The 23,538-nt window shown below is 43.2% G+C and overlaps 1 protein-coding gene across 2 annotated transcripts in view; it reads right to left on the bottom strand.

The window, feature by feature from the left end:
• Nol10 (nucleolar protein 10) overlaps positions 1-23,538 on the bottom strand; it is an 81,675-nt gene that overhangs the window by 5,145 nt on the left and 52,992 nt on the right. For both annotated transcript variants that reach the window (XM_017315015.2, NM_001008421.1), the window contains exons 14-20: positions 22,752-22,878; positions 19,901-19,980; positions 19,620-19,718; positions 18,055-18,144; positions 8,753-8,923; positions 7,990-8,237; positions 199-301 (exon numbers count right to left, since the gene is read on the bottom strand). In XM_017315015.2, coding sequence (XP_017170504.1) covers positions 199-301; positions 7,990-8,237; positions 8,753-8,923; positions 18,055-18,144; positions 19,620-19,718; positions 19,901-19,980; positions 22,752-22,878 — 918 coding nt within the window. The remainder of the gene's footprint in view (positions 1-198; positions 302-7,989; positions 8,238-8,752; positions 8,924-18,054; positions 18,145-19,619; positions 19,719-19,900; positions 19,981-22,751; positions 22,879-23,538) is intronic.

The raw sequence follows: 23,538 nt of genomic DNA, 5'->3' as shown, positions 1-23,538 counted from the left end.
GCTGCCTCCAGCATGAGGCTTTTCCCCCTTGACTGTTTTTCTGTAGCTGTCACCCAGCTGGGGCTCTGGCTATAGGAAACACTGGAGTAGGGAACACAGCTTTCTCAATGAGAAGAGCTTGGGAGAGAGGTCCCAAAGCCATACACATACCTAGAGCTTTTCTGTGTGAATTAAAAATAAAGTCATGGAACTACTCACCCTCTTGAGAGTAAATGTCAACTGCTTGCTGCCAACAGTGGTGTCCGATACATTCAATGTCCCATGTTTTGCTTCAAGTTTCAAACGATCTTCCAGAGTTTTGCTGTAGGAGGTTAAAAGAACAACATATTCATTAACATGCTTTGATTGACTATTTGGAATAAGGTTTAATTAGGACTGATCATATGAACAAGTCTTTCATGCACATGATAAACAGTAACCCTTGTCTAGCAGAGCCCAGAGTCAGCTGCCCTCAAACTGTCATTTTCCATAAGCACACTGTAAAAACAGTGGCTGACAAAAACACTAACTAATTCAATAGTTGAGGACCTCAACCTCAATGGCTGCCACTTAGCTCACTGGATTATAATTCTGGAGCTAAAATGCAAGGAGCAATGTTTCTGGCCTGTGTTCTCCTGGGGTAGTTTGCAGCGATGGTGATTCTAGGTCACTCTATATTTAAACCAGCGAGGTGGGTGGCCATGCAGTCCCTTGTTCACCTCCTACAAGGAACTGGGTGCAAGTCGAGTTTCCAGTCACAGGGGGTCTCTGACACCTTTAGTTTTTCTTCATCAACCTTAGTCAATCCCCATCTTCTGCATGGACAACCGAACACAAATTCTGTCCACACTGACCGGGAACAGAAACAATTTACATACTGAGCAAATTCTACCTGATTTCTTTCCATTGAGATGTCTGCTGGTATCTTAAGGTTTTGACACTCTGTTCCAGAATTGAATCTCAATTTACTTCTTGATGAGGTTTTCTAAACTATTCTAGGTTCTTTATACAATGGCTATCTCCCTAACTGTTGGTTGATCTGTAATTTTCTTCTTTATACTGAAAAATCCTTATGTGCTTCCAATGCTGGGGAGAGAGCGTGTGTGTGTGTGTGTGTGTGTGTGTGTGTGTATGTGCGCGCGCGTGCTGCATCTATACTAAGACAAAGACTTTTTTCTTTATAGTGCAAGCTGGTCTTGAATTCTAAGCAATCTGCTTTAGCCTTCCTAGTCTGCCTGCTCCAGAGCACAGCAGAGGGAACCAGAAAGGAAGAGTGCTGTTTCCCTTGCAGTTCTCTTTCTTCCTTTTCAAACCAAGTGAGTGCACAAAAATAAAATAAAAGCTCAAGGCCCATTCCATCTCCCACCTTCCCTTGAGAGACCCCACTGAGGACCTCTTAAAGTCCCTACTAAAAACCTGATAAAACAAGGAGCAGGGCAGTTTGTGAGAGGCATCCTCTGTCCCCTGGAATAATCTCTGTGACTGATTGCAAGTGGATCCCTGCTCTTGAGGGAGCTACTACACAATGAAGTTCCTTTGAGATTTTAAAGCCAAGGTTTGATGTTCACACCATGAGAAGTTCACTGCACTTTATAGCTACCTGTAGCGTGCTAAGCACACCTTCGTTACATAGTCTGAGGCATGAGTGGTTAGCAGAAAAGTGGTGCTCTTTTCTAGGCGATCACGTTATTAAGAAGCACTTTTAAAGCACTTTTCATCTTCAAAGTTCTTTACAGACTAACTAATTAATCCTTTCAACATCCCTGAGACAGAAGTATTTATCCTTTATAGATGGCAAAAGGGAGGTAAATGTTAAATGACTTGCTCCAGGCTGTATGTGGATCAAGTCTAAAGCCAGGGTTCCAGGAGGGAGTTTGCTTTTCAGGTGTGTGTGAGACCACAGATTTATACACATCTCTTCAGGAGACATGTCCATCAAGTGTTCCCAGTGACAAGCTTCCATATGACAAACTGGAAGGAATTAAAATCTAGTTGCAATTTTTTAAAAAACTCAAAAGTGAGGCACGAGCTGACTGGTGCAGCAGGCTGTCCATCTAGGCAGACTCCTCAACCTGGTCACGGCTGCTCTTTTTACAGCTCGAAACGTCGAGCTTCAAAGTTAGCAGGAATTCTGAACTATGGAGCCACCGAGACAAAGTGGGCCACAGAGCACCTTAATTTGGGAAGTAAAAGACTTTTCAAGTCAATTGTGGGAAATTACTACTCTTTAAGAACACCCCGACTTCCTCCACACTAGGGCACATAACTGCCTTTCTCCCAATGTTCTCTCCTCCTGTACCTGTAAAAACTTGTTCTGTCTAGGCTGCTCAGAGAGGCAAGCTGAGTGTTAGGACGAGCCATGGCAGAAGATCAGAGACAGCTCGGATGGTGTGCAGACTTCTACATTAAAGCAAGCTCCCCTCCCCTCCCTTTGAACATCAGTGTGTGGCTGCTACCCGGCAGGTCATCGTCTGCTGCTTGAGTGTGACTGGTCAGAGAGAAGATGCAGGACAGACACAGTGCAGCAGCACATGGGACAGGATGCAGGGAAGCAGGCAGGTAGGGGATGGGCTGGCTTCCTTTACTTCAGGCCCTCCTTATCCCCTCGAGCCCAGGCTTCAGGTCACTTCAGACACTTTCTAGTTGGTACAATTACGTATTTCAGGAAAAAAAAATATAAGCAGGACAAGTTAAAAAAACATTATGCTGATTACAAAGAGAAGACACAGGAATTAAGATTAGGAGCTGAAACACCCAGCTATCCAGGGTAGAACATAAAGGGAAGAGCCTAAACGATTAGTAAGGATACCTTAATATAAAAAAGAAAATGGGCATAAACTACAAGGGGGAAAAAAAATCAAATGAGTTATTTATTAGCTGCCCCAGGAAAGGAGAACGACTTACTTCTTTGAGGCTTAAAATACACACATACGTTATAATTTCTTTAATTAGCAACATTTAATTAAAAAAAAATCACTCTTCAACCAGTTTTTTAATCCCTCTGCAGGGGAAGGCAAGCTAAAAAGCAGAAGGCAACGGACCTCAATGTTCCCCAGAACAGATTCTAGTTACATGGTAAATGGAATCCAAACATAAAATATAAACAGTGCTTTAGTGTTTCACGTTTTAACACTAGGTACTCCTAAATCACCAGTGCTGGGGCCACTGGCTAAGAACATCTCTGTCCTTGCCGAGGACCCAGTCTGATTCCCAGCACACATCAGAGACCACATCTGTCTAAAACTCCAGGGTATCTGCACATACTTCATGCACATAAACTCAGGTAAGCACATATACATACACACTAAATAAGTGCATCTTTTAAATAACTGACAAAACTTTGCTTTTCCTATAAAAGTTTCAAATACTCTCAATATTGCTAGTTTGCAAGTGGTGCTTCATAAGCTCCAGTGAGGGTGATCAATTAAGCAGTCAAAAATGTGATGTTTCAATCTCTCAGCACACTCAACTAACCAGATGTATGGCATTTATCTGACTCAACAAACATGTTTTCCCTGGGATTCTATTTCTTACTAAACATGTCCTCAGTATTCTGTAGCCTTGCACATCATACAAAAGGGCTAGCATCTCTCAAATGAACACATACCACAAGCCCAGCCTTAGGGCTCCATGTGTCCACTGGGACACCACCAAGAAGACACCTTATGAACACAAGCTGCAATTCCAGCTCTATGCTTTGAATGTCAGATTTGCTTCACTTCACAGGGAACATGCTGGACATTTCAGTGCTACCCTCAACTGTTCCATTCTGCTTCGGGGTTTAAATCAGGAGCCACTGTTAGAGTTGGTGTCTGCCTCCCCTACCTTCACACAGCCTTTTGGGTAATAACCTGGCTCTGAGTCTGTAAGCTCCTCTTGCCCCTGGCCTTGGGTAGGGTCTAGGCACATGGACCTTTCTGGGTATGAGGGACAGCTCTATCTCTTCTCAGACTCTCTTTGACAGTCTGAGTGGCTCCTTGGAAGTACAGTCTCTTTCATACCATTGGTCTAAAGCTGAGAGACTTGACCATGGGTTTCTGAACAGGGGCCTCTTCTGCTTCTATGACTTAATTCTCCGATGAACACGCAGTATCGTTACACAAGGTGTTTGTGTTACTGAGGGAGGGACTGCTGAGGACAGGTCCGATGATGTTAATCTCAGCTGGACAGTTCTCCATGGCTTTCCAGGGGTCTGCTGGGACTTGTCCACACCCCACTGAATGCTCAGCACTCTACCTTTCAAAAGACCAGTTCCAACAGGACTCTCACAAACGGTTTCCTGAGTTTTCCCTAAATCAAGCCCCTTTCTTTCTTTTCTCCCTTCCACACCTCTCTGATCAGAGGATATCTGCTAGGCTAGGAGTAACAGACATGTGTCCTTCCTGTCCTCAGCGTCTAGGAGGGTCTTAGTTCATTCATACCAGGCATTCCTTGGATGCTTGATGAATGGATAGGGGGTGGGGAAGCTGATAAGTGGGTAAATAACTCACAAACACAGCAACGTGTAAAGCATGAAAATTTGTGTTGATGGACATGTGTATTTATCTAAAACCTGCTGACTATTGACTGTTTACTTTCTCTGCTACAAAAATAATTTCCAAGCTGGGCAAGTCTGAGTGAATATTTAAACACAATACATCCCATTTTGTTGCTGTCTTTCCTGGACTGCCTTGTGGTGACTCATGGGATAAACATAAGGAGTTATTTCAGGTCTCTAAAGGATAATGGTTCAATGCTTTACTAAGCTGTATTAAAATCTGCAAGCCCAGGATTTACCACAATAATCCAGTCAAGACTAGCACTCGGTAAACTGCTTTTGCCAGTGCTAGCCAGCCCCACTGGGTTAGCCCTTTAAGAAGCAAGCTAAGTAACCTCCCCAGCTCTTCTCATAGCGACTGTTTTTCCCACCGACTGTGCTTCGCTGCAGGGATTCCCTCAGCTGCTGTTTATTTCTTGTTTACTGCATTTTGTTTATTTAGTGCAGAGAAGGAGCATTTGTGGGTAGTCAGACAGCCTCTAGTAGCCAGCTCTTTCATTCCACCATGAGGGATCTAGGACCAAACTTAGGTTGCCAGCAAGTGTCTTTACCCATTCAGGCACCTTGCTAGACCTGATGTTTACTCTTAAAATTTTTTAAATTACCGGAACAATCTGCATGAGTGTGTGCTGTACGAGAGTGAAGCTGGAAGAGGGAGGCAGGTTCTCTGGGAGCTGGACTTACACGTGGCTGTGAGCCTTCTGATGTCAGTGCTGGAAGTAAACTCAGGCTCTTTGAAAGAACAGCAAGCACTCTCTTCCATGGAGCCATTTCTTCTGCTCTACTAAATAAGAATTTTTAAAAACCCTAAAAGTATTTTAAAACTGTGTTTTATGTATATGAGTGTTTCATCTTCATATATATGTATCATGTGTGGGCCTGGTTCTGTGGAGGTCAGAAGAGGGCATCAGATCCCCTGGAATTGGCGTTTCAGATGTTTGTGAACCACCATGTTGGTGCTGGGAACTGAACCCTATTTGTTGAAAGCAACAAAAAACCAAAAAGCCAACAGATGCTCTTAACTTCTGAGCCATCTCTTTAGCCCCTAACTACAAACTTTTCTCCTGCTTGTTTGTCACGTGACTATCCAGCTCCAGCCCACAGGAAGACTGTTCTCAAGCTCAGCCATCCTCCACCCCCCAAAGTGGCCTAACTCCTATGGCTACACTGAACACAATCACTGCCGCTTCCTACCAGCGTTTACCAGGACATGAGGTTTTCTTGAGAAGACCTGAAGGGGCAGCTGACAGGCTGTCCTTCCAGTGTCTATTCCATTCCAAGCACTAGCTGGGAGCGCACGAAGCAAGACAAATGCAACAGAAAATAAACAATAAAAGCAGTCTGCAGCAGTGGTCTGAGAGTAATCCTGGACAAAGCAAGTTGCACAGCTATGGTGTGCCCACCCTGCAAAGCTATTTAGCAGTTTCTCTAAAGGCTAAGGACAGAGCGGCAACATGACTGCAATTCCACTCACGTAGGTAAAAACACATTCCAGCCTGAGCTATGGTTAAGCCAGCTTGGGCTCTCTGTAGAGTGACTCTTGTCTCTAAAAAACCAAAACTAACCAAATGGCTGCCTCAGAAAAAACTCTATCCATGACACTCTCTCTCTCTCTCTCTCTCTCTCTCTCTCTCTCTCTCTCTCTCTCTCTCTCTCCCCCACTAGCTTCTTTTTTTTTTTTTTTTTTTTTTTTTTTTTGGTTTTTCGAGACAGGGTTTCTCTGTGTAGCCCTGGCTGTCCTGGAACTCACTTTGTAGACCAGAAATCTGCCTGCCTCTGCCTCCCAAGTGCTGGGATTAAAGGCATGCACCACCACGCCCGGCTGCCACTAGCTTCTTTATAGCACACCTTTTGCTAACTGGAACACATGTGCTCCTTGGTTCTAAGGAGAAGGAGCAGCTCACCATCGCTGTGCTAGATAAGCGACAGAAGTGTGAAGATGAGAAAAGACATGTTTGAACTCCAGCAGCAACACTGATGCCTTCCCCACCCCACCTTTCTTCCCCTGGACTTTGTAAAAATCCCTGTTCCTGAATGGAAAACTGAGTGCTGGAGAAGAAAGCTCAAGAGGCACAGTAGTATTGGCTCTGCGGAATGTCTCTGGCCCAACCAGCTGCTCCCAAGGGCATCCCAACTCTTCTCTCCAAGATCACTCAGAGTGTCCAGTGTTATCTCAATGCTCTGCTTACAGAGTCTCAAAGGGAAGATGCACTTTGATACTTGACAACTGAAAATAGTTCAAAACAGTACCACTTTTCTGAGGGCTGATGCGCTTTCAGGCTGGTGAACATTTAGAACAGAGCCATATACACCATGTGAGGTGGACAGCCTGGGAGCAGCACGCATATTACATGCTGCACAGCATCTCCAGGGCATGCTTGGCGTCCCACCGAAGCTCGGCACCCACTAAAAGGTGCTCCTCTCTCCTGTCTCTAAGGCCCTGGCAGCCACCACTTTTCCTATCTCCCTGTATTTGACTACTCTACTCATCTTCTATCTCTCCATTCAGTTGTAAAGGACTTAATATTTCAAGCAAAATTCTGAGTAAATTTCCAATAATCAGGTAACTGAACTAGGTAAGGTTTGCTATGTTTGTCTGTGTGTGTGTGTACGCACATGTACGCAGAGGCTGGTGGCCAAAATTGAGTACCTTTTTCAATTACTCTCCATTTTTTAAAATTAATTAATTAATAAATTACTTTTGAGACAGGGTCTTTCTGTACAGCCTTGGGATTTCCTAGGAGTCTAGGTTGGCCTTGAACTTGTAATTCTCCTGCCTTTGCTGCCTGAATGCTGGGATTAAAGGTGTATGCCACTACACCCAGCTTCTTCTTTTTTCTTGAGACATGATTTCCTACTGATCTTGGTTTTTGCAGATTTGGCTAGACTGACTGGCCAAGTTCCAGGATCAGTCTGTTCCAGGCATGAACAACTGCATCTAGTTCTTTTGCATGGGTGCTGGGAATCAAATTCAGGCCCTCACACTGGAACAGCAAACACTTTACCAAAATTGAATCCCCCAGCCCTTGATCTGGGTGTTAACCAGAGGCTCTGTAAGCCTCAAACGTGATGCAAGGAAGGAGAAGGAGCTTGAAGCATCCTGGGCTTCCTAACAAAACTTTCTCAAAACCAACAAATTAATTAAACATCACTTTTGTTAAGAGGCCTTTGCTATGCTGTCTGACCCGCAGGATGTGGACACAGCAAGTACCTAAAGGCTTGGGCAACCCAATGGAAAACACGGGACAAGAGTGAGGCTTTCAGAGATTAAGTGTTCTAACATATGTTAATATATGAAGACTTGAAAGGGCAGGGAGGGCCCAGTGGTTCTTTCTACTGGTGACTTTCCTGCTGGGTTGCGGGGTGGGAGCACCCCCACCCTCTCCTCTGGTACCCACCACCCAGAGAGAACAGGTGTGAGAGGACAGGAAGGTGAGAGGAAGGAGCATGGCTGGACTCCACAGGCTACTCACTTCATTAGTCTCTGCTTGGTGGCAGACTCTTTGAAGCTCCTGAACTCTTCGCCTGCTTTGATCTCGTAGAACTGGGGCTTCAGGACTGTCTGCTGGTCCTCCTTCAGTTGCTCCTGCCGCTTCACTCTTTCTTCCTGCTGAAGGAGTCTGCGCTGCTTCCTGACTTCTTCAACCCAACCTTTCTCATCATCTGAGCTCTCTGAACTTTCTGCATCACTGGGTTTTCCTTCCGGTTCTTCCTCCTCTTCCTGAAATCAAAAATAGCAGGAAGAGCTCTTCCCCTGGCCAAACATGGACCATTAGAGACATCAGCCCATCAGATTACATGACAGCTGCTCCATGGAGCATCAGAAGAAATGCCTTTAATTAATAAGATACATTCCAGGCTGAATGTCAAGCAATTAGTATACAACTAATTACCTCTCATGTATAATCAGAGACTGTATGTTAAGAAGCTGTAAACACACAGTATCTGTCTTTATGAAATGTCATGATTTCCCTCACTTGAGGCTCTTAGATTTTATATAGAATACACATGTGCACACACAGAATCGTGTGCACGTATGACATGAGAGAAGAAGTTCGACCGTTCGGTGGAACAAGAGGACTAACAGGAGGAGAAGGGTGAGGGGGACACAGTAGACTGTGTCAAAGTGTCCTTATGCAACACAGGGCCATGTATACCGCAGAACAAAAGGTCTTTAAAGCAGGCAAACAAGCAGCAGCAGCCACCAGCAGCTGACTGAGCACAGCTAAGCCTTACATCCTTGAGCTCCTGCTGCTCCAAGAGCCTCAGCTGCTTCTTCCTCTTCTCACTGATCCTCGAGACGAGGGGGTTGAGAAGCCTGAACTCTTCACTCTCCTCGTCCACCTGGAAGTCGGGATTCTCAAACATAACTTTAAATCGATCATCCGTGAGGATATTAGGGAGGCTCTGCAAGAGAGACAGGGACCAGTCAGTGTCTGAATTTAAAAAAACAAAACAAACCACCAGAAAATGGTTTTATAACACTTAGTCCATAAGGTATAGACTATTGACATAAAATGTTCAAAATTTCTTTAGAAACAATTTCTAGAACTTTCTGATTGATTCTAGGTTTTACTTTCCAACAACAAAACAAATTCTATTGGTAAATTTAACAGCTGATTGATAATTCTTGGCTGTTATACATAATGATCTAAAAATGAACCTTTACGTTAATATTATGCTTACTATATAGGAAAGAATTTTCTTCAAATTTTAAGATAGGGCTTTGTTTGTTTGAGTCAGGGATTTTCTGTGTGGCAGCTCTGGCTTTCCTGGAACTCTCTGTAGACCAGGCTGGCCTCTAACTCACTGAGATCTTCCAGCCTCTGCCTCCCAAGTATGAGGACTAAAGGTGTGTGCCACCACTACCAGGATAGGATATGGCTTCTAAAGTATAGCTATCATAGTAAAGTAAAATATGAAAGCTTTCCAATGTCACAGTCCACAATGGAAGGAGTTTAAGCTGTCAGTCAGTGTGGTGGTGTAGCTGGCAGTAGTACTTTACTGTCTCCAACACAGGAACTATGAAATTCCCAACTATGAAGCTGGAACACTTCCATGCATTATAAGGATAACTCCATTGGTGTTCTTCCTTGGACCATGGATTATTAGGAAAGGCCCCTTGTGGGTGGTGCCATCTCTGGGCTGGTAGTCTTGGTTCTATAAGAGAGCAGGCTGAGCAAGCCAGGGGAAGCAAGCCAGTAAAGAACATCCCTCCATGGCCTTGCATCAGCTCTTGCTTTCTGACCTGCTTGAGTTACAGTCCTGACTTCCTTTAGTGATGAACAGCAATGTGGGAGAGTAAGCTGAATAAACCCTTTCCTCCCCAACTTGCTTCTTGGTCATGATGTCTGTGCAGGAATAGAAACCCTGACTAAGACACGTGTATAACAAACACATTTGCTCACTGACTCAGATGATGGTCATTTCACACTCAGGGCCTGGAAGCCAGTGGAAACCAGTCACCCAGGAATGATTATAAATCAGAGCGCCAGCCTAGAACTGAGCTGGGAAGCGCCAGCCTACTGTGACGGCTCTCGCTTCACCAAACTGGCTGATGCTCCACTTCTGAACTCAGTCCTGAATGCCGCATCTGTGTAGCAGAGCTACAGAAAAACACAGCAAATCAACGGCCAAAGTATGGCCCCCTTATTACTTGTATGAAACTATAAACTATAACCCCTTAACTAAAACTCCAAGAGATACAAGTTCAAAAGTCACCCTTGAGTAAATATCATTTCTAAAATAGACCAAGGAAAGAAAAGACCTAGTGTCTAACTCCAATTTCAGAGGGAAGAAAAAAACCGCAAAGTGTTTGCTACAAAGTTCTGTATGAAAAAAATGTTCAGAAAGTATAAAGGGCATTCAGAATGTATGAAGGATGTTCAGGTGTATGAAGGTTCTCAGAGGAAAAAAAGTAATTTAATAGAAATATAGCCAAGAGAGTATCCTGGGGACATGGCATTGAGGAGACCTAAAACCGAATAGGTTTCAACAAGTAGAAATTGGAAAAGAAGGGCTGGATGATCAGCAGTTAAGGGAACTTACTACTCTAGCAGAGATCTAGGTTCTGTTCCCAGTACCTCCTACACTAGGCAGCTCACAACTAACCATCTGTAACTCCAGTTCCAGAGGATCCACATCTTCCAACTTCTATGGGTACTTGTATGCGTGTGTGTGTGTGTGTGTGTGTGTATGTATATATATATATATATATATATATATATATATATATATATATATAGTGTGTGAGTGCGCGCGTGTGAGTGCGTGCATGTACACACATACTCAAGCCTACACTCATATACACACAGTATAATTTTTTTTTTAATTAAAAAAAGAAAAAGAAATATGGTACGGGGCTGGCAATATGGCTCAGTGGCTAAGAGCACTGACTGTTTTTCCAAAGGTCCTGAGTTCAAACCCAGCAACCACATGGTGGCTTACAACTGCCCGTAATGAGATCTGAAGCCCTCTTCTGGTGCGTCTGAAGACAGCTACAGTGTACTTATATATAAAGTAATAAATAAATCTTTGGGCCAGAGCGAGCAGAGACTGAGCGAATGGAGCCGATTGGAGCAAGCAGGGCTGACAGGAGGGAACAGAGGTACTAGAATTAAATTCCCAACAACCACATGAAGGCTCACAACCATCTATACAGCTACAACGTGTTCACATACATAAAATTAAAAAAAAAAAAAGAAAGAAAGAAATACAAAGACAGCATATCAACTGACTAAGGAGTAGTGAATTATCTGACAAGAGCAGACTGGCAATTTGGAAAAGACATCCTAAAAGACAAAAATTAAAAACAACCAAGGCAGACTATAAATACTTTAATTACTCTGACTGTTCTTCGAAGACTTGGGGGGAGCCACTATTCAGAGAAAGAGTCAGGAGAGAGGAGGACACGGTGACAAACTGCTTTAAGAGGTGGCAGCAGCATGGTGCATGGCACAGGGCTAAGAAAGAGACTAGAACCATTATAAGGTTCAGAGGCATCCTAGGAAGTGATGAAGAGGCAGGGCCTGCACTAAGGTGATGGAAATCAAAGGGTGGGACTGACTCTAGCCAGGGAGCAATCCCTGTGAAACACACTTCTATGGAACTAGAGCAGCAGCAGCTGGATGAGAGGAGAGAGCTAAAGATGAAGCATGGGGTTGGAAACAGCTCTTAGCTGCTTGGTCTGTGTGGGCAGACGCTGGAATGATGAGCTTGGAGCCACCATTAGAGCATCAGGGTAAAAAGTGTAGGCTAGAGCGAAGGGCGGGAGATGATGTTCATTTAAGACTAAGTGTGTCACAGACATCATCCACAGTCTGACTGACACCAATAGGTGTCTTGGGAGCAGTAATTCATACAACAAGGACTCAGGAGAGAGGAGGGGGCTGCCAGGTAAATTTTGGAGTCACTTATAAATGTGAGAAAGCTGATATTGGTAATCAACCAATATTTCACATCAAAAGCCATGTGCCTATTAGGTTAAAAAACAAAGAAGGAAAAAATTAACATCTTGATGTATTTGCCAAAATTATTATATTTAAAATAACAGAGACTGTTAAATAGAGTATGTTGTTGGTATTTTAAAGATTTTTCTCCCCGTTAGTTTACAACAAACAAACTATCCTGCTTAAAGACAAGTATGCGTTAGATGAACGATTATAAAATAAAAACTCCTTTGACCCAGCTGTAAAAGTATTTCCCCTAAGGACTTCTGCTTGTCTAATTGCTTATTTTCACAGCTGTCTTAAAAGAAAAAAGAATAAGATAGTGATGTTCTTGAAGTAGTTTACAAGTGTCTGGCTAGTGATCTGTCTTATAAATACACACACATACACATGCTCAACACTTGCTTTGGTGTTTGGAAAACATGTGAATACCACCTTCAGCACTACCTCAAAGAATCACTTCTGTAGCTCCGAGCAGACACTTATTATTATCTTGTCCCAATATAGAAACATACAGAGACTACCTGCTACTTAAAACCCTGATTCTCTAGTCCCACCTCTAGCCTAAGGAAGGAGGGAGAGGAGGAGGTCTAGCGGGGCTGGGCGGGTTGTGAGAGGGAAGTGAGAAGTAACAGGAGGAAATGAAGGTTGGCTGGCACACAGCGGGTGCTCTCCCAGCCTGCAAGTGACAAACCTCAGAGGGCTGACGGTGGGTACTCCCCCAAATATCTCAGCCTGTCCCCTCCTCTGTATTTTCATGCAGCTCTCTAGGTCCCCACCCCCACTATGAACAAATTATCAAGATCATGGCAGGAAATAATAATTTTTTCTTCCAAGAGAATTCCCTCTACACTAAAGACCCAGGTTTCTAGGCTGAGTGGCTCAGCAAGCAGCCAGCGATGCATCTGGGCCAGAGTACAGCCTGGAAGGCACCTAGCACGGCACGGTGGTCACGAGAGCTTTGCCAGGATAGTGCCTCTCCTATTTCAGGAGTAAGCCCTCTCAGCACCGTCTGGAGGGTGCAGTGTGACGCTGCTGTGAGAACTTGTGTCTTGTATTTACCCTCATGAGCCCTCACTGGGCACTCATCTGGTGAATGCAAAGTATCTGGGTAGAAACTGCATTCCTTCAAAGACCCAGAGTTCTTTCAATTCTTTGTCCAACGTAGAGAACATTACATGAAACAGTTCAGGGAGACCCCAGGATTTGAAGGTGCTCAATCCACAAAGACTTAGAAATGAGTTCTTCATCTGAGTTACACAGATTCTTGCCACAAGGTCCAGACTTATGGTATAGAACAAGGGGCTGATTGGTGATAACGACACAGAAACTTACTCCAGGGGAAATCAAAGTCATGTGAGGTGACTTGACTACAAAGAGCATTTACATAGTTACAGCATTGTAAAGCCCAATATTGACTTCACCAAAATTACTATCTAGCTCCAGCAGGAAGGAAAAGTCAAGACGCAGCATCACAGGCAACAGCAGGAAAGAGTTTTATACCAAAATAAGCAGCTAAAGAGGGGAGAGTGGGTCCCAACAGAAGCACAAGCAAGGCAGGGAGGGAAGATAAGGGAATAGAGGTGTGATATCCAACCATCCCAGGAGCCCCTGTGAAAACACCGAGTTTTGAGTGTTCATATCACTGTAATTGTAATTTGCAATTAAAAAAAAAACTTTAAATGACAAAATTCTAATGTTAAAACTATCTGATCTAACTCAGTATGTTTGCACATAATCACATTTGTTCCCCAAAGCGATGAATTATTACTTTACTATAAAGTGTTAATGTCATTTACTGATTCCTGAGACGAAGACACTGCTTCTGTGGCTTTCTAGTCCCAGTCCACAGACAGCCTCTCTCACACAGAACCCAGGAACAACGCACTCAACACAGACCACAGCAACAGAGAGAAACTGAGTAAAAAGGGCTGGCATGTAGAACACGTGCTGTGGGGGAAATGGTCCCACCCACTTGGATGGACTCTTAAAAGCCAAATGGGGTACAGGCGCCTATACATCTCAAAGATGCTTGAGCATATGGGAAGCTCAACTTGCATTTGTTGAAAGGTAATCTAATTAACATCACCAAGTTCTAAGTTCCTTCAGCAGCCAGACAGCGCTCACTGATGGTCTGTCTGCATGGTAGTCTACATGGTAGGTCACTTCCTGTTGTAGACTCAACATCAAGTGTAGAGTATGCAGCTTATTAGACTCCATGACGTTATCAGTGGGAACAGTAACTGGGAACAGTAACTGGGATCAGTCAAGGCAGAGCTTCCTTAGGGTCAGGAGGCAGCAGTGACACTCGGAGGATCTGACGTGTCCTGCTCATGGGAGAAACTGATGGCCTGCTGTAGTTTGCAACTCTTTCAAATCTTCCTTCCTGATAAGGGGAGCTTTCTTTAATTTATGAACAAACAATTTGGTTTGAAGATAAAAGTATTAGATGATGAATTATACAACTCCAAGAACAGATTTTTAAAAGACCATACACTATATCTGTATTTCAGGAGTAAGATGGAACTCTAATAATAGGACCTGATTTAGATTAAGTCAATAAAAAGCAAGTCAGGGCCCATTTTATTAACAAAGCTTCCTAGAAGAATCTGGTGATCAGATGATGTGGCTATAAAGACACAACTGGTTATAAAGAGCCAGGAAGACACAGCAGTTGACAGAGGAATATAGGCTTTGTCCTCTCTGAATCTAGCAAACAGTACCAACCCAATAACTATCCCCCTAAGATAGATGCTGAAGGGAATGCATGCTGTCTTGGTTATGAAGTACACAACAGGTGGAAGCAAGAGTAAATGCTTGCCTGAAGTACCATCCAGAGAGTCAGAGCCCACAGATTAAGTTAAACACCAGCATGTCCTTAACACCACGATTCAATTTTCAGACTTCTGAAGTTACTCAACTGTGGTATCAGCATGAAGTGTAAACTCCTAGCACTCTGATGTGAACAGGAGGCAGGCTCACGAGCAGCAGCCACCATGGTGTGTCTTTCAATGCTCTCAGTGAGCGATGCGCCCCTATGGCCAGCAGTTTACACAGCACAGGAGCACAGCATTGCTGGACCTTGCATCCCATGTTAAAGGCTCTTCACAAAGTTGGTAATTAAAGAAGAAAAAGATGAAAATGTAGCAGAGGGAGGAAGGGGAGGAGGGAGGAGAGGAGGTACAGAGGAAGAAGCTGGGAGTGGGAAATGGGACATTGCCACTGGTTAGGACTTAATAGATACAATTTGAGAAACAGTGTGAAGCAAATGTCTCAAAATAAATTAGAAAGCAGTAGTAACAGAAGGTAAACATGTCACTTGCAATGACACCAGCAAAGCCCGTCATATTAAAGGAACTCTCAGAACAGCTAGAATGGGGCTGAGTGGCAAAGAGCTTTTCTGGCACACATGGGACCCTGGGTTAATCCCAGCACTGCAGAAATGAACGTGCTCTTGGAGTTAATGATATAAAGAGGGCCTTGGATGAAACTTTGAAAAGCAACAATTTATTAGGGCAAACGAAAACACTGGGTCCACATTGAAAGTGTGGGAAGAGAAAATAGCAAGCATTGTTCAAAATATTCTTGACAGTTTTTACAAAATAAGTTAAAAAGTGAAATACTAGGATATTTTCTACTGTTTTAATTAACAGTGTATTTAAAAGGCTTCAGTTGCCTATTTTCATTTCCCTAGACCAGGAGAGAGTTCCTAAAGTTCTGGGAAAACCGTCAGGGGAGGAGCAATGTAATTCTTCACTAAAATGAACACCGCTGTGTGCTTCCAGCTTTCCAGGTCATTTCTACCATTCCATACTACCCCGCCTCCATCCAACCTCAACAAAAGCCTCCCAGAGGAAGGGCTGAAAGGGGTGGCTCAGTTAGTTAAATATGTCCCCAGAACCAACCTGAAAATCTGGGTATGGGAGTGTGTCCCTATAATCTCAGCACTGGGGAGGGAGAGAAAATCAGAACCCAGGACTCACTGGCCATCTAGCCGAGCCTAATCCCAGGCACCAGGAGAGTCTCCAAAACCAGTGTAGCAGCACCTGAGGACTGCAGGGCCATTCAGTGCACGAACACACACCAAGACCCTTTCCCCAACACACAGGGTCTCCCAAAGGGAATGCACCAACTTCTGCATCTTCATCACACAACCTATAAGAAGGCTCTGCCATACACCATGCTGCTCAAAACAGCGAAACTGAGTTTAGTCCAAGTACCCTATAGCATGGTTGTGTCAAGGACTCTGAGCACAAGGCCTACCTGAAATGCACACATCTATAGTCTAAATCTGCGCCACTCTCTTTTTCTAGGAGCTTCAGGAAGACGATACAATGATCACTTCCACACGGCTTGTAAAAGGACATTATAAAGCTAAAACAGTCACAGGCTCATCATCCTCAGACTCAGCTAACAAGACCAATGTGAACGCTCTGGGGAGGACGCCAGCAAAGCAGGAAGCCACTATTTCCACCCTGTAGGCACACACACTCAGGGTATACACACTTAGTCACACACTGGCGTACATAGCTACAGCGCAAAAATGTGAATTTAAATGAGTAAGCTTGCTCAGTATTGGTTTATTATTCATGCAGAGGACAGGGAAACATAAAACCATCCATGTATTTTACTTTAAAGGGGCTTCCAAAGATTTAAATAATTTACTTAAAGAATGTAGTAGACCAGGATAAAAGGCTATTGGGAGAGGCTACCGAAGAGAAGAGAGAGAAGGCAGCAGAGTAAAGCTTCTGGTCGGAACACCACAGAAATGACAGCAGTAAGATGACCCCTACCTGTCCTTCTGGGTTACAGGTGAAAGTGTAGCTGAGGAACCAAATAAGAGCCTGGCTTCTGAGGAAGGCAGAGGAACCAAAGAGCACAGTAGGGCTCATGCAACTATAGCTTACATTCACATACCTGGTTGGAGAGCAAAGAATAAGCTACCAGACAAGGAGCCTGCAGGGCCCAAGGCCAAAAGGTTAGGCCCTGACTCCAGGTCCTGCATGCTCTTCTGCTGGGCAAGGGTTTGGGGGCAGTGGATACTACACTGCTCTCAGCAGATGACGGGACAGGACAGGGGAGGACTCCTGACTCTTCATAAATGTGGAAAAACTAGGTACATCTTCCCAACTCGGGACAATATTAATACTGTGCTAACGTTTAGTATTTTATGGCTGCTCCCTGTCTACTGTTACCTCAGAAAAGGCAGGCAGGTAGCAGCTACATGGAAGCACATACCCTCCCATAATGCCATGTCAAAAACAAAAAGCAGTTACTTCTACAGTTAAAAAAACTCTTGACCTTTAAAATCATGAAAATCAAGAAGCTCAAATTTTCATGTTCATTTTCAGAAAATCCGTAAAACTGCCCAGGCCATTAAGGGTGTAAGTATCTGAAAAGCCACCATGTGTCTGAAAGGTATCACTTTAAGGAAGCAATGTGTACTGGTCCACGACATAATGGTGCAGAATGAGGCGCGCCCAGGCCACAGTGGGGCTGGACACAGGTCGGGGGTACAAACAGTGCTGGGTTCAGAGAGTAATGATTATCTAGTCACTGTCCACACTGTGAGCTAACCGATGGCCACCGAACATCCAAAGCTCACAGTGGGTCAACTCTAATGCCAGCTTTCCCGGCCATATGCACATGATCCTGACCAAAAGAAGTAAACTGTTCCTGAGCACAGAAATAAGTTCAGCATAAAATAAATGCAAATAAAAGTAAATTATGAGCCAATAAACCTAGTCAGTACAGAAAAAAAATCAACAGCAATTTAGCAGCAAAGGATTAAGTAAATTTTAACACAGAATATATAGCCACTTAAAATACAGAGAATCTAGCAACATGTGAAACTGCTAATACAGTGTATACCTTTAAGAGGACTGATGCGGAGGAATCGGCCCAATACTAATGCTTTTCTTCTATAGGTGTGGAAGGTGGCGGTGGCTTTTAACTTTTTTCAATTTTTCAAACTTCTCATACTGAGCAAGTATGGAGGGTGGGGAAACCCCAATAATAAAAAGGTATACATAACTACCCATGGACTGCAAATCAACTTACTGATACTTTATGTGCCTTAGGACATCTTACCTTAACTTTCTTTTTCAGCGTAGACTTTTGTTTCTCCTCTTCCTCTTCAATTAATTTAAGTGCCAGTTCTTTGTTAACTTTTGGCAGTTTCTGGTAAAGAGATGGAAATAAGAGACACTGAGATAAATACACGTAACATTAAAGGTCAGCAGGTCTGTGAGTAGTGTAAGTTCACAAAGGGCAGCTCACTCCTACTTCTTTTTTTTTTTTTCCATTTTTTATTAGGTATTTAGCTCATTTACATTTCCAATGCTATACCAAAAGTCCCCCATACTTCTTAGTTGACCGCCCATGGTAGGAAAAGAATTACCCAAGGAAGAGCAGCAGGTGGGCCAAATGGCACAGAATGGTAAGCATGGCCTGTAATGGGAGCATACTGCCTTCCCAGATCCCTAGAAAGCTGGCCACAGAGGGCCTAGGACCCTTGCAATTGCAGCCACCTGCCCTGCTCTCTGCTGCAGTTGTGGGAACCTCTGAAATGCTTCCTGCTCTGTAAAAGGTGAATTCCTAGAGTCTAGGTGGGAGCGTAAGGACTCTCAGATAAGTGGTGGGCTACCTACTGCCTTCTCTCACATCATGCTCACCTACTGTACTAAGTAAAATGTAGCTCTGGCAGGCACACAACCCCCTTCTGCTAAAACTCATGCATACTCACAATCACTGCTGTTATAAACTGAATAACTGTGGAAAATGGAACGAGCACTGAGGTCATCTCAGTCACTAGTCTTTTTGTAGGTGAGAGTGTGTAAATTACATCCATATTTTAAACCAATGTTCAGTTATAAAGATTTTATCACTCAGTGATTTGACTTAATGGATGGGACGCCAGAGAGCCAGGAAGGCAGGAACATTCAGACAGGAAGCTCCACCCTGTCTGCTCATGGTCTGGCTGAAATAACCAACAGCAGTTCTTTACCAGGGGGCTAGCAGGTGGTTCTGGCAGCAGTGGTATTCACCCGTCTGCAGTTCTCAACACACCTAGGATCACCCTCAAATGCCAAGACCACCAGCCTGCCAGTCCCTTAGGAGTCTGGGTCCTCCTGCGCCCATACCTTTCTTGCCGCCTGGATCTAAGTTACTATTCCTTTTCTCCTACCTCAGTGTTTCTGTCTTTTGGGAGCTCAAATGCCTTCCAGACACTAATTCTCTCCATCAATACAACTGGTGCTGGCTGTTTCCCAACTCTGTCTACATCTCTGCATCCTGGGATGCAGAGAGCCTGAAAACCAAGCTCACTTGCAGGAGGTGGAGACAAGCAGATTGCTAACATCTGTCACACTGAAAGCAGCGGGAACTGTTATCAGGTGTTTCAGTGTGGTCCACAGCAGCTCTGTAGATCAAAACACTATAGCCTAGTGTGTCTTGGCCTTTTGGTTGTTATCAAGTACATATTATTACCCAAACACCTAACCAACCACCCTCATGACAAAGTACACCAAGAAAGCAAAAGATGTGAGCTAGAAGATGGAAATTCATGGATATGATAGCAGACTTCTTCAGAGTAACACACAGAATGAAGATTAACTATTTTCCCCCGGTAATCGGAATGCTGAGTAGATCTTTACCTTTAATTGGACTCTCTGTGCACGTGTTTCTTCTATCTTCTGTCGAATTTTATCTTTCCTATATTCTTCATAAGCAAATGGATTGACCATCAATTTCACCTTTTCAAAACAAAAAATGAAATTAATCAGAATCAGTATTTAGTAGCATATACATACCATGACTATTGTACCAAAGAAAGTAGATCCCTCACAATGCAGACATATGCTTTGTGAAGGCAAAAGTAGGTAGAAGCAGCTGTGGATGGCTTACTATCACCTGAAATATCCATAGCAGTACTTACCTTGTGGTAGAGTCTGATATCCATGAAAAACCCATGCATATATGCTCGGAGGAAAGGTGATCCAATGAGATGTGTGAGCCCTGCCAAAGTTAAGCAGAAGAGGATAAATCTCTATGATGTCTTTATTAAAAGACATTAAAAGTTTTTCTTTCCTTCTTTATTAATGGTTATTTTATGTGTATGGGTGTTTTGTCTGTATGTCTGTCTGTGCACCACATGTAGGCCGTGCCTGTGGAGTCAGGAAGAGGGTGGTGGACCCCTGCAACTGGAGTTACAGGAAGTTGTGAGCAGCCACATGGGTGCTGGGAATTGAACCTAGAAGAGCAGACAGGGCTTTTAATCATGGAGCTCTCTCCAGTCTTTACAATTTAAGCTTTTCTTAAACAACATTTTAATTATGATACGGTTTCCCTTTAAAGTAACATAATTAAGGACTGTTAATCTTGAATATTCATGGGAATTTATAAGTAATTCCATTAATACCATTCCCCTTGTCATATTAAGTATAAAAGACGGAAAAGTCTTTTTTTTTTTTTACTATGACTGTGGTAAAGAGGGTTCCTTAAAGTAGTGGTCTTAGATTTTGAAACAGACCGTTCATTTGTTCATTGAGACAGGGTCTCTGTATGTAGCCCTGGCTGTCCTGGGACTCTCTATGTGGACTCCAACTCATAGAGATCCACTCCCCCTGTCGCCACCCCCAAGGTGGTTCCCAGGTATATACTGTTAGGTAGGAATGGTGAAAGCAAAAACTGGGGCAGCGTTGTCAACATTTCCAGAAACAAGGGACAATGTGATAGCATGGTCCTCCAAGCACAAACAGCTGACAAACTTAACTCACATACACACATGCTCATGCATATTAGGACCATTCCTGGCTGGGGGTACAGGTCAGCTGGAATACTTGTATAGCACTCACAGTTTCAGCATCACAAACATCTACATTGCTGCCAGTACACAACTGGAGGTCATTATCAGTTTATGTTCGGGAATCTTCTCTTCCGTAGCTTTTCCTAATGATTACATTTAGAGTAGGAATACAAGGGCTAGCTAGGAAGAGGATCAACAGGTAAAGCATTGGCCATGCAAGCCTGATGACCCGAGTTCCATCCCTGGAACCCACATAAAGGCAGAAGGACAGAACCGACTCTATAAAGCTGTCAGTGTGTCGTCCACATGCATGCCACACAAGCACATCACATCACACACACACACACACACACACACACACACACACACACACACACACACACACGTGTAGTAATAAATCAAAAAATTTAGACTAGGAACACATTAAGTGTAGACACATTTAGGGAACACATATGAACTCTCTGCTATGTCACAGAAAGTTGCTTTTTAAAAAACATGTTTTTATGCATGTATGTGTTTATACATGTGTGAGTGTAGGTGCCTATGTTGTCCAGAAGAAGTTGTTGGATCCCCTGTAGCTTGAGTAATAGGTGTCTGTGAGCTGCCTGATGTGGGTGCTCCAAACCCAGCTCAGGTTCTCTGTAAGAGTAGTCGGTGCTCTTAACTGCTGAGCCATCTCTCCATTCCCTAGAAATTATTTAGGTGCAAATATTGAGGGAAGAGGAAGGAGGGAGAGAGGGAGAGGGAGAGAGAGAGAAAACACACCATGGCTGTCACGAGACAATTTATCCTCAAAGGAACCATGTGTGAATTACAGCTTTGGTATAGTACCAAGTCATTTCCTTCCTTGGTGGTACCTGAACTAAGAAGAGTCTTGTGCTTGGTAGGTAAGCTTTTTAGCCATGAGACACACACACCTCTTGCCAGCCTTTTACTTCTTATTCTGAGATATGGTCTCACTAAGCATCCCAGATAAGCTTTGAACTACCTCAGTTTTTTGGGTGAATGAGACAATAGGCCACAGGCTATTTCGCTATTGTTCAATATTGACTTCCATATTTAGACCTGAAAATTATACTGAAAATAGATCACATAGTTTAAAGTAGTATGCATACAACAACAGAAGGGAAAAATTAATCTTAGGATGTTCTTCAATTAGTTACAATAGGAGTTAACGCACAATGTATTCATGTGTCTGCATGGACTTAGCACCCAACATTTCCTCAGAGTATGTGGTCTGATTAACTAGCCAACATAAACTATCTGTTAATGACGTCATCTGAAGGTCTTTAGGGAACTGAGGGTCTTGCTCGTTAGTGCTGGGCCCCACTGCAGGTCTAAAACCATGCGTGCGCTCAGTCACAGACTGCAAACTCTACACACCTTGATCTAAAATCTCTTGGAAAACTAAGTCAGGTATTTGCTACAGTGATGGAAAGCTGCATATCCCTAATTTTAAAATCCAGACTCAAAACCCTGAAACTTTTGAGTGGCAACTCAGGATTCAAAAAGTTCTGAACTTTGGAGCACTTCAGACTTCAGGCTGGAATATCCAGCCTGCATTAAGAGTCTTTTCTATTTCAAGGTTTGAATCCCAAATTTTGGATTAGGTCTTTTATGAATAAATCTAAGAACCATATGCTTACAGTCTGAGAGAGTTTCAAGGTGTCATATTTATTTACATTTATCACACTCTCAAAGCCACATTTGACTCCCATCACTCCGAGAGACACCACTCTCAGGACAGGATGTCGGTTGCTGAAAAGGAGTCTCTCCCAGTTAAAGCATGAAAGGCTTCAGCCAATTGATTTTACCAAAGCTTTTCTGAGCAGAGGTTATAAGGTTAGAACTCTCTGATATCTGATTTGGCAGAAACGGGACATTTGGAAAGATCAGATAAAAATGGCTCAGTTGATTCTAATGTTCAAAACCCACAAATGTAAAAATAAGACAATTTCATAAACATTTTATCACATTTTACCTAAATTTTCAAGGTCTTTCTTGGTGACAAATTTGTAATCATCATACACTGTGCTCTCTGGATTCTCTTCTAACTCTTCTGTCAAGTTGTCCAGGAAGGAACACCACCTGGGAGCAGGACCCAAAACCTGGGAGGAGACATTAAAAGGTCAAACACCACTCACTTTGCAGCCAAAATTCTTTAACAATGGTTGCAAGTATTCCATTCAACCAGAGGAAAGAGCTACAATATGTGTAAACATGACAGAGAATACAATGGAAAGGGAATAAACAAAGTAAAAGAATTTAGGCTGGAAAGGGGAAAGATACAAAGGTACTAAGCTGTTACATCACAACTATCAAAATAGAGACAAGGAATTCAGATACTTATAGTAACTTCTATCCATTTATTTATCATGTCCCTCACTCAAAACAGTACTAGAATTCTATAACACATATTTAGTATCATAAATATGCTCTAACATACATTTAGCTTGCGATTTCTGGATAGCTTTTTATTGTTAACAGTATCTTTCTCTGCACTGTGCCACACCCATTGAAGTCAGTGCTTATTCAAAGGAAATTTGCTCATTCCTAGAGGATACTACAGACAAGAGAACCCAAGGTCAGCACAACAGAACTTCCAAAGATAACCTACTTGTTTACTTCAGCAGTAATTATGGGGGGTGGAGGGCAACCAAATCATAGTGAAAGTTATGAAATTAAGTTTAACCTTTTTTGAGAAGATAGTAGGAAGAGGCATAGCAAAGGAAAATAGCCTGTGTTAACACCTCTTCAATCAAAGGGGG

The sequence above is a fragment of the Mus musculus genome, chromosome 12 (genome assembly GCF_000001635.26).
Source record: "Mus musculus strain C57BL/6J chromosome 12, GRCm38.p6 C57BL/6J".
Classification (NCBI taxonomy): domain Eukaryota; kingdom Metazoa; phylum Chordata; class Mammalia; order Rodentia; family Muridae; genus Mus; species Mus musculus.
Note: the sequence above shows the minus strand (reverse complement) of the source record. Positions and strands in the feature narration are given on the sequence as shown.